This window comes from Scophthalmus maximus, chromosome 5, assembly GCF_022379125.1.
Source record: "Scophthalmus maximus strain ysfricsl-2021 chromosome 5, ASM2237912v1, whole genome shotgun sequence".
Lineage (NCBI taxonomy): Eukaryota > Metazoa > Chordata > Actinopteri > Pleuronectiformes > Scophthalmidae > Scophthalmus > Scophthalmus maximus.
In genome coordinates, this window is record NC_061519.1 from 16,964,990 (window position 1) to 16,977,007 (window position 12,018).

Genomic DNA, 12,018 nt, shown 5'->3' on the forward strand with positions numbered 1-12,018 from the left:
AACTTATCAATACAGTACACCTCATCCAATTCTTTGCTGACACTGTTATTTGTTCTTTTTTTCAATAATACAATTTAGAACAGGATTATGACAAAGTCGAATTTGTTTCTAAAAGGATTAACAATAGTGTTTACAGCAGCAAAAATCAGTGCAGGAATTAAACTCCAAAATCTCTCTGTGGAAAGAAAATGTAAAATTGTCAAACTGAAAATATTCCTGAGTGCAGTTGAGTGAAGAGCACAGACATCAGCCACCACCAGTCATCTCCTCCACCCTCCTCCGTCTGTGGATTCATCGCCTGCAGGTAAAGCTTCGAGAGAGGGGGCGGCTGCCGCCACAGCCTGCAGTGACATCAGTTTACAAACACTTGGGAAGATTTGAAGAGATGTGGCAAATTGAGCTCGCAGTCTGCACACAGACAACTTTCGTTTTTTGCACGTTCCTAACAAGCCACTCAGCTTGGAATTTCAAAAATATCACTTTTCTACATGTTTTAAGTTTGCTGAACAGGTGGCGGGATAAATGAAATGTGCTGGTAGTTTTGTAGTTGTTGTCAACTCAAATTAAATATTGTGTGTGTGTGTGTGTGTGTGTGTGTCTGTGAGTGTCAGAGAGGAGAGGCTGTGGCCCAACCGTAAAGGACACCAAAATGAGGTTGAAAATATTCAGCATTGTTTCTTTCTTACTCATTTGGCTCAGACGCTGTGCCAAAGTCTTGTTAATGACATTGAAACCCTGTGTGAATGCCTACTGTGTGTAAATTAAATGATGTTCTTGTAATTAATCAAGTGTCAGGCAGGCTTTTCGCAATGTGTTTATTGCACATGTCAGTGACGCGATGAAGATGAAAAACATTTCTAATAATGCGTGAAAATGTTGGTTTCCATATGAAAACAGAGATGCTGGCTGTGTTGTTGTATGTTTTTGCATATATGCTCACATATTCTCCAGAATTCTCATTTAATGTGCAAACCATTTTGTACAGCATGTTGTTTTACACTATTAGAAAATCTGAACAATCTTTTTCTGTGCTGGTGGCCTCAATTATGAATACATATGTATGATTGCTTTTATTTTGTCTGTTACAAGTATTAGAATTATTTCCTTGCAATGACGTTTTATCTGCAAAGAATTTTGGTTAACGCTCGTTTTTAAATGCACTTTAGACTTGACTATGAGACAAGTAGGATGCATTGGTGTGGCCAAGAAGACAGACGGAGGAGAAAACTGAAACTCAGAGAGCAAGTTAGACAGAAACAGAGCAGCAGACACGCAGAGGCGATGACCACGCGGGTGTCGGGATAGTTGACCAAACCAATCCTCTCTCACAGCCTATTCCCAATGTGACATTTTCAGAGCGGAACAGCCTGAGAAAACAAGCTGTGTGAGCGCAGCAGTGCCAAGCTTTAAGATTTCAATTAGGAAGTTTAATTAACAACACTGGAAGACCCCTCTGAAGTAGGCGCTGACTAAGGCGCCCCCGTGGTGAGACATGTTATCATTCGTCCTGCGAGGGGAAGACATTGGGGTGTGTCTTTGTGCACATTTATCAATATGAATGACTGTCGAAAAAAAAAGTGTGAATACTCTTTATTTTGGCCCAAGGGCGGCACTTCACTAAGCGAGGGGTTTTATTCATTCTATTGAATTCAGTTCTTCAGTGAAATGAGGTAAAACCTGCGAGCAACATCTTTGAATTGAATTATAAAATTATGAATATTTATCTTTTGTGAAGGGAAAAATAATGTAGAAAATACAAATACCGTACATGCGTAGACACCAGACAAATTCACAAATGCACCAAAAATTCAGCTATGTTAATATGTGATATTTGTTCTGTAATTGAAAGTGATATTTATATAATACTGGTATAATTCTGCATGGCAATGTGGAAAAAACCCTGCGTGTCTCTCCTCCGGCATGGAGGGATGACATGTTTGGAGCATGTCCAAGTAGATATTGTGTATATGCCTTTTCTACCAATGACATTTCTTCCAAAATGGAGAAGCAAGTATACATTAGTTTATTGCACCCAGAGGAGTAGAGTAACAAAGGCAAGCACCCAACTGTTTGCTTGATTTAATAAGACATGGTGTTCGAAACCAAAGAAAATCCCTGTCCTCTTTACTCTCTGTTGTGAGGGAGTGTAACCAGGCAGGAACGCATGTTTCCTTTTCCCTTTCCTTTGTTCTCCGGAGAAGCTGAGGTGCATCATGCACTAGGCAGAGCATCTGTTTCCAAATTAGAATCACCTTAAACTGCCAGGTACGGTTGTTTATGTATGAGTTACTATTTGCACGTACGCCACTGACATGGTTGCAGGTACACCTAATTTCCCGAGCCCCAGTTATGCTTTGAAGCCTCTGCAGCCCTGCTCTCGTACGTTGTCAGAGCTTGTTTCTTTTTTTCAAGCAGTTCGTCTCTGCTGCAGTGCAGGACAGGTAGTGCTGGTACTCCTTCGGGGATATGGACTCCTCTGCTGACTGAATTTTTTTTTTTTGTTGTTGTGTTTTTTACCCCCTCTGCAAGAACTCTAGAGAAAACAAAGTTTACAGAGCTGCAACTCAGCTAAACTGGAACAGTTCCTTCACCCTTAACTTTACTCAACACTTGAGGCGCTGATAAAGGTGAATACAATTAGAGAGGCCGGTCAACAGGAGTTGACCGGCCTCTCTAGTGCCCCTCAGGCTCAAGTTACACACAAGTAAAAAAAAAAAAAAAAGTCATAACAGCTCGTGTCCTTGACTGGGGCCAAGTTTCTGGAAAGACAAACGACAAACGTGACTCTTTGCGGCAAGTGTTACCCTCGAATAAAGGATCAAAGATTTTAAAATGTGCCTTGCACAAAAAGCCCAAACCTACCTGAGTGGTTGTAAACACGGATGCATCTAAGTGATAAACGATATAAACACAGCTCATGATAAAAAAAAATCCTCTCGATATGAAAATGAGAAACTTTGATATACTCGGTAAGAATATTGCTCAACAACAAACTCCCAACCAATCACGTGAGAAAAAACGAATCTCCCTTTCGCCAATCACACTCCATTTCCCTGTGGAAAGTCCTGGCCTGAGAGCTGGACCAGCTGGTGTCCTCTGATGTGTTACCAACCATGATGCACTGATTTAGTTTCCCTTCATTTGGGTTAACACATAAACATGGCAGAAAACAAACAAAATCGCTTCACGGATGAGGGCTATTTTTCTTCAGGGTTTCCCATTAATTAATCTGTAACACAGACAAACACATTGATAATGGATCCATCTGTCTCTAGCTGTTTTCAGACATGAACTCGGAGCAGAATTGTGGCCGGATATTCTCCAGAGTTTGTCGTCCACAAATGACGGACGCGGCGGGAGGTTGTCAGAGTCGGATGCGTCGTACGCAGCAGGAAAATCTCCAGGAAATTCTGAGGCGCCTGGGTACAGCATGCAGGGGGCAGGACATAACGATCTCTCCGCTGTGGAAAGCAGTGTTTTCGTTTACAGTCATCAACACGTCTACCCCCTCTCTGTGAATTCTCTGGAGATTTTCCTGCTGTATTCTCGTTTCCTGGAAACTTCACCAGGGGTCTGGCAGGAAAAGTTGCAGACAACGGTCCAGAGCAACATTTGCTGACATTTGCGTTCTCATACAAACAAACTCCTCTTGAGAAGTTCAATGTCAGGACTTCAGTGCGTGTCTAAAGCAGCTATTGTCCGACTGAGCATAGTGAGCACCAGGTGGACCATCAAAAAATCCCTTGGTTTGGTCCTCAGCAGGCAGGTAGGAGGCGGCATAGCTCCCCCTGCACTGTTGTTTGTGTTACTTTATTATTACCTTGGGAGAAACGCAACCCATGGAATTGACTCATTTTAAAAGCAGTCTGTACTTAATCACTTGCCCTTGGTCCAGGACAATGCCAAGGTAATTCACAATGGACATGCATATTTGTTGCCGTGAATGACACATGAATGAACATCCGGAGGAAACCCACACAAACATGACAACATTTAAATGCTATACTGAATGGCTTCAGTAAGGCTCGGAGCAGCGACCGGCTGTGAGGCACTGAGTCTAGGTCCCCCCCCATCACTGAACCACAACCAGCTGAATAAAATGAACACGTACGTGTTTGGAGATTGGTGATGACTGTGCCGCTGGTGAGGGGTCCTTTGGTGGCGTAGAGGGCTACAGAGTAGGCAGTGCTTGGCTTAAGGTTGGACAGCTGGTGCTCCTGCTTGTTGCCTTCCACAAGTAAAGTATCAGCTGTCACTGCATAACAGAAGTAAAACACACACAGACACACAGACACACACATGAGGTTTACATGGTAACTACATTTACACCACCCCACACACCTTCTGTTTTCAGTTTTGTCTAAATAGATTACATTTAATCTCTTTGATGGCTGATTTGAAACGCAAAGCCTACACTGTTTAACCACCGTTTGGGTTTTTTGTTTTTGTTTTTTAATCTAGAGGATTTTTATTTTGGATTTATTGAAATAAACTTTTGGGGACTATTCTGTAAAACAGAGGTACACTACACACATATTGTGCACTAAAATATGAGACAACAGAATATCTTTGCATACAATACTGAGGAAACATTCTTCAGCTTTGTTCATATGTAACTACATATTCCAACAATCAGTTGAAGGTATTTTCATGACTAAGGCATATGACTCATCTATCTGACAATTTTCTCAGCAACCAGCATTCTCAGTGTTAAGAAACCGCCTCAGAGTTGACTGTGAAAAATCTCTTATTGAGAAAATAAATGTAGTACATTACAATGGAACAACATCAAATTGACTACAGAAGACATTTAATATAGCTGCTCTAGTGTCAACTACTCACTGACATCAACTTGTTGGGTCATAGTTTTTAATTTCTAGTGATAAAGTCGAAAGCAATGAAACTGATGCTAAGCATGCGACAAACCATATTTTTTGTTTTCTATTTTGCTTAGGATGTTATACGGGTCTTCTTGGTTGCCAATAAAAATGCAGGACAACACAAAATGAAATATGAGATATATTGACCTTGGTTTTAATACATTTACACTCAAGGGAATTTGTCCACAACTTGCATTGCAGTTTGTGTAAACCCTGGCGGGGCTGGTTTTCAGATATGTGGCCCGCATATAGATACGGTCTCTGTATCTGAGATGATCTGGCTGCGATCCAGTCAGTCAGGGTGTAATTTACACATTGATTCCTGCAGCTGAGTAATACAGATTTCAGTGGATAACTGCAGGCTTGGCTCCATTAGAGGTGTCGTGTGTCCATGAAAAAAATGCTTCCCATAACATTTTCTCAAGTCAGACAGTAAATAAGTGACGTTCAAATTTCGACTGGTGAGTTTAATATCTATTTGCAAAGACTAATGAAACAGTGGGCAGTCTTTGTTTGAAAGATGTGATTTCTTTTGAGCCATTTTACAGTTTCACATCTCAGCTGTCTAACTGTGCACGCCAGGTGGGGTTGCATCAGAAACGTAGGCCACGATGTTCATGCCATGGCTTAGTAGTTTCACCAAGCACAATGGCACGAAAACAAGACAAATGGATCTATGTTGCCTCAAAGGACCCATCACGCTGATCTCACTTCTTAATGGGAAAACCTGGATGGAACCTGTCACATCTCCACATGCTGCACCTGAATGACCTAAAACAAATCTGCTCATTACACTCTGACTCTGCGGGGGGATGTTACCGCAGTCTGCGCTATGATGGTACTCAGTGAATATATTGTTTTTTCTCAGGAATAAGTTGTAATGTAAATTAGACACCACCTTTCATTGCCGAGTGCTTCATGAAACAAAAACATTAACAATACAGACACTGGCGTCAGTACAAAAAAAACAACTCTACACACTGTAGCCAGTGTAAGGAGAACACTAGTGGGGATGTAAAAGTGAAAATGTCGCCTGGATTTTTCATTATTTGCATTTGTGCAGTGGTCACATGACATTGGAGAAAACAAACACACACAAAAAACACGGAAGTAATCTAATTCTTATCTTCCTTCTGAATCCATCCATCCTTCTATTGTCTAACAAACCGCAAATTAATGAGAGTTTTGAAAACTTACCCTGGTTGTGAGTGAGCGTCAGCACATAGTTGTCAACATTGGACAGAGGAGAAGTCCACCTGAGCAGGGCTCCTTGTGGAGTGATGTTGAGGGCCGTCAACTCAGCTGGCATGTCCATCGCTAGGATGACAGCAAAATAAAAATATAAAACCATTGAATTTTATAGCAGACTAGGTCAAACACTATCATATGGCTTGAAGATGTACAGTCGAGGTGGTCGTAGAGAGGTGTGCCTGTGGAGAAAACACTGGGGACTCTCTTTGACGGAAAGTAGCTGAGATTTTTCGCTGGGTTCTTTCTTTAAATTTTTTTTAAAAAATGGCCAAAGTGATCTGAAGAGCCGAGAAGCAACAAAGAAGCTAACCTGGCAACGCTGCCCGTGAAAGCCAGCTTAATGATGTAATGGAAGCATCTTGAAAAAGCAATTTGGAAAACTCTGACAAAGGACCAGCCGGCCAATGTTGTAACTTCATCACTTAGTCGGCCAGTCACCACTGTGGCGGTACAGCCAAAAAAACAAACAATATACAAAACTGTCTGTTTCAAAAGCCGTTTTCAGTAACATACACCTAATATGGCAGGTTTGGGATTACACCATACACAACTAAGATCCACTCACTGCAGGGCCTACTGTATATTTAGACAAAATGTTCAATATACATCACCCAAAAATGTTCAAAACCTACATTAGATTTTATGCAGAAAATAAAAAATAATACTATTAAAACGTGTTCAAATGTATTTCAACTGAGTAAAAACACAAAGACAATTCATTTACAATGATACCAAATTGGAAAAAGCAGCAATTCCTGACATGTAAGAAACTGGAACCAGTGAGGAGGAAGTCATTTTTTGTACATTTTGGATTCAATTTCATTCAATTCAATCTTATTTGTATAGTGCCAAATCACAGCATATATTATCTCAAGGCACTAACTCAAGGATTGTAATATAATTGCAAAGAGACCTATGATATAATTTACACTACAACATTTTTTCAATAGAAAACCATAATTCCACCTGCATCTGAGTTACAATTACAATGACCCTCTGTGGCATTTGGATAAGTTTCCTCAGTTCTTACACATCAATAGAGAAATTATTATTTTGGCTTATGCATCCAAACAGGCAGCACAAACTCTCACATGTTCTCCTGAGCAAACCGTTTCCGCAGCCTCTTCCTAATTCCATTCTCAGACTGCTGGACATGTCAAAATTGAGTTTGGGTTTAATTATACCTTTAACCTCAGTGTTTCAACCTCGATTTCTCCTTAGGCGTGTTATTTTGGCTCAGCAGAGAGCGTGGCAGGAGAACACACTACGCTGCGTACACAGAACACTGCATGTGTTCCCAAGCTCTGCCCGGGTGAGCTAATTAATATTGCCCTGCCCTCATCGAGAAAAAAAAGAAGTGCTCATTAGCACATCGAAATGAGTTAGTCTTTCTTGTCACTGTAATAGATGAACAAACCTAATTAAAATCATTACTTCAATTGCAAAAAAGGTTTAAGTGAATTTAATGGAGGCTTGCCAAGTCAATTAGATTGGCAATGGAGATAGAGTAGAGGTGGCCAAAAAAAATATATAAACGGGTCATCCTCTTTCATCAGAGCCTGTGATAATCCAATCATTGCTCTCAATCTCCTGATTGCACCGGTGAATCACAGGCTGCAGCCAACTGCGTCACGCCCGCACTCGGATCTGTATCTGAGAGTGAGGCTCCAGTGCTTACCGTCACGGGTGGGTTTAAAAAAAGGTTTGAAGAAAAAAAAAAAACAAGAACAAAGGATGCGGCGCAGTTACATGATGATGGGAAGCTCCACACGATGGCACCTCGATTGTCAGCTGCCAACAGGCCCAGCCTGAGCATGCTATCCTGCTAAATCTATCCATGAATACAAAAGAAACATGGACATTGAGTTAAAGAACATGCGAATTTAGCAGCCTCCTCCAGCAAAAACCTGATGTTCCTGCAGAACAGTAACACAACACAGCACTGACAACAGAGCAACTCCCAAAATGATGTGTCAGTAACACAATAAAGCACAAACAGGATTTTTCCGCATTGTTCTAAAAGCTGTAAAAAAATTGTTTGTTTTGAGAGAGGGTCAAATTGATATATTTATTGAACTACATTAATTTGCATACACTATATCAATATATCATGCTCAACCTCTCAACGTCTAATTTAGCTTCTGAGCTAATGTGAGTTAAAGGAACCACATTATATAATCCAAAGTAAAACTGACTGATTCCAATTCTCTGCAAGCTTTAGCTGGATGTGATTTGTTCTTTTCAAATATGAGCACAGTACAATATTCTGAATATCACAATATCACAACTGCACAATTTAATAGCTTTCTAATAAAAGACATTGGTTGATAGTTCTGTTTTTCTGTTTGTTTTCATATGTTCCTGCCTGGAGGTTTCTAGCCAATGTGTTTGTTTCTGAAGCTGAGACTTCATGTGTCTTGGGGGAAAACATTTCACAGAGGGGGACCAATATATTTAATGAAAACCAAAGCTGATAAGTCACAGAGTGGCCCTTATTCCACTTATAATATTCATTTGGCTAAAGCCACGTTTGCTTTCTGCTGTGGAAAACAGAACGTGTGTTGATTGCTTCTCGCAGAGGCTTTGGTTCCTTTTGAAGCCTACGTTGCTCCGGCCTTGTGTCAGTGTATCCCCCCTGTGAATCTCTGTGCCTCTCGACTCTCGAGCTTGAAGAGAGTGCAGAGCTCCAGCACTTCTGCTTCAGCACATCTCACCCCACAGTCCACTGGTCGTCTGCAAGGGTGCAGGGTTTTGATATTGATGTGGAGCTGCTGATATTTGTCTCTGAGGTCACGCAGCTTCCCTGGTGAACACCTCGTTCTTTGCTCAAGACTTCCAGCGAGGGTGTACGAAAAACGGCTCGCTTTTGTTTCCTCCAGTGCAATTGTTTTAAAGATGTTTAACTCCACTGCCAACTTTGCCTCAAGTGTCTTCAGACTCAGGGAGGCAGCTACGGATTTCAGTACCCAAATCGGTGGACTGAGTGATACATCTGCCCTGTGAAGTGTTACAAGTGTATCTTGCAGGTAGATAGAGACATCAGATCTTTTCTTCCAAGGCCTCAAAAATGAGTCCCAGGTTGAGCATGAGGGTTCGACTTCAGAGCTGACAGCATTAAAAAAACATGACCCTCTCTGTAGAGCTTTGTCCAGCCTGGTCCACAGTGCTTCAGAAAAGTGCTTGTCTCGGGCCAGACAGCTTCCACCGTTCTGTATCTGGTAGCTACCAACCTTGTGCTCAAACATTGTCCTCTGCATTGAGGAGAAGAGTCTCAAAACAAGCTGTCAACTCTCGGTTCTTCGCAGAAGCATAATGGGGGCTGTACAGTTTATCGAAGAGTGAAATTGATTGAGCCCTGCAGCCCCCTCAACACCTCAACACCTCAGCACCTCTGACTCTCAGCTTGTACAGTGCAGATGTAGATGCCAGGAAACTGGTTGACGACTCTGCTTGCCACATCTGACTTGCTTCCCAACATCACTAAAGCACACGTTAAAAAAAAAAAAACGAGCCGTGATTGAGATTGTTTGTTGAGCCATTCAGAACTTGGATGTCTATGTTTGTTGCAGTGCCAGTATGGCCTTACCGATTTTACGATTCCATAAACGGCTCTAAACACCCTGTCAGCGGTCAAAAACCGATCCCTCATCATCTCAGCAGTCAAGGTTTCCATTATTTTGTGTTGCCCTTTTCACTATTTTCCCTGCTGCCTTGTGAAAGTCTGACGTTCTGTATTTTGTTACACAGATACTGTAGTAGTGCACTTCTTAGATATGCCGGCTGCAACCACCTTCACCTTGATCCACTCCTCTGCTGTTTAATCTATTTTTTGCCCCTTGAACAATGTTTCAGGGGGATTTACCAAATTCCGAAATAATTATTACTTTGTATTTTTTTTTGCCTATCAAGGGTCCCTTGAAAATCAACTACGCAGTTAATGCAGTGGTGTTTGGAGCGCCATGGAGTTTATAGCAAAGCAAAAACAAAATCAGTGGCTGAGATATATGTGGCTACTGCTTAGGTCTTGTTTCAGAGCCTCAGTGTGTATAGGTGCAGCTCTGAGGGAAGGAGATCGATAGACAAACAGGCAGAGCATGTTGCAGTTTGGTCTCTCACTTAGCTACAAAATACAATTTTCAACCATGAGTGAGGTGAGGGGACAGCAAACAACAGACTCCGAAAGAGAGAGCTGCAAGCCATAAACAGCTGTTTCCTGCTGATTGTATTGTAAATGGTTGGTTTGCTATAACATGTCTGAATATTATGTGAGTAAAACTGAGCATTTGTGCATTGTTGAATATGGCACTTCAGGAGCACGCAAGCAGTGTTGGTTCTCCAAGAGGTCAGTCTGCTTTGTGTCATGTCTGTTGTCATTATGTAGACCAGCCGACGGTACAGTCAGTCAGACACGCTGGGCAGGTTTCCTCCCCGGTCAATCTGTGCATCTGCTCTCATTACTGCAGGAGCTGCACTGCCCCACTGTACACAACATCAGGCCATCAGTGTGTATGTGTGTCCTCCGTATTAACCCCAGAGCTACACTGGATGTGTTTGCGAAACAATACTAGTACTCATGAGAGGCAGACCACAGCCACACCAATAATAGTACACAATCTACTGTATCAGCTGCAAGTGAATTGTGGTGTTGTGAAGCTGCGGGGGAACTTTTAAATGCTAAATTTTGATTATATATATACTCTGGCTGGAGGTAAACATAATTCCTAATAAATGTATTTGAGCGGTGAGACACATCCAATCATTATACCCAATCACCAGGCAAATATTAGTTATTTGTTTTGTGGTATTCAGCGCCTGAACCTGATTATATAAATGATCATTTGCTAATTCAAAGGGTGAGAGAATTAAAAACCTATGTCATTATCTAACAGCATTAACATCTGCTTCTAAGGGAATATTAAGATGATTTTCTCTGAGGGCGCAGGCATGTGGAGTTAAGAGTTAAGTTATTATTATTATGTCCCTTATCCATAAGTTTCAATTCATGTCTACTTTATCTCCCTTGGTTCCCTGAAAGATTGAACTTTTGTGGGGGTTAATTGTTAAAAATAAAGTAAGCAAGTTCTCCTTTCTTTTGAGATATTGGTATAAACATTGAACAAGCATGGACTTCAACAGTCTTTCTCCAAACTCCAGTTTTAGGAAGATTGATACTTTACTAGGGGTCCTGACACTTTGCTAATGAGCACCGTCATTAGCCCTGAAACAGGCCTTCACACGGTCCATTTAGTGTCAGCCCTGCATATTTATCTTAGATTAGCAGTACCTGCTGTGTTAGCAAAATAAAATATGGCCTCCCGATTTTTTTCCCCCACATCCCCTTTGACTATAATTTATTTTAAAAGTGAAGTAAGTAGCAATTCAAGTCATTACACACTCAGCCACGTTTGATTATTCTTCCAGTCCCATGTTCATGTATTGTTGTTGAAAGTGGTATTAAAATGTCCCTGGTTGGGCACTGTGTGATGTGAGGAAAATGTTATTTACCATTTCTAACAAGCTTGACTTTGTCATGTTCTTTTCAGGCTATTACAGCCCCAACGGCTCTGCTCATTGTATGTACACTGGGACTGTTAGAGGAGGGAGCTGATGATAAAGAGAGAGCAAGACAGAGGCGAGAGTGAAAGTGAGTGGCAGAGACTCTTTTGGCTTCGTCTGTCTTACGGGATTCTCGAAACCTGGCAGCTCCTGGTGAATCAGGCCTCATTGGCATGCAAACACACCCCCTGCTCTCATCTCTCTCCTATTCTGTGCTCTCCTCAGTTTCCGCACGCACACACACACACACACACACACACACACACACACACACACACACACTCTAACACAGAGGATTATGCATACAGCTCTGAGAGAGTGTGCTAATCTT

At 41.6% G+C, this 12,018-nt stretch overlaps 1 protein-coding gene across 5 annotated transcripts in view; it reads right to left on the minus strand.

Moving 5' to 3' along the window:
* tnr (tenascin R (restrictin, janusin)) overlaps window positions 1-12,018 on the minus strand; it is a 147,459-nt gene that overhangs the window by 21,308 nt on the left and 114,133 nt on the right. For all 5 annotated transcript variants that reach the window (XM_035635287.2, XM_035635289.2, XM_035635288.2 and 2 more), the window contains 2 exons: window positions 6,078-6,197; window positions 4,112-4,255 (listed from right to left, as the gene is read on the minus strand). In XM_035635287.2, coding sequence (XP_035491180.1) covers window positions 4,112-4,255; window positions 6,078-6,197 — 264 coding nt within the window. The remainder of the gene's footprint in view (window positions 1-4,111; window positions 4,256-6,077; window positions 6,198-12,018) is intronic.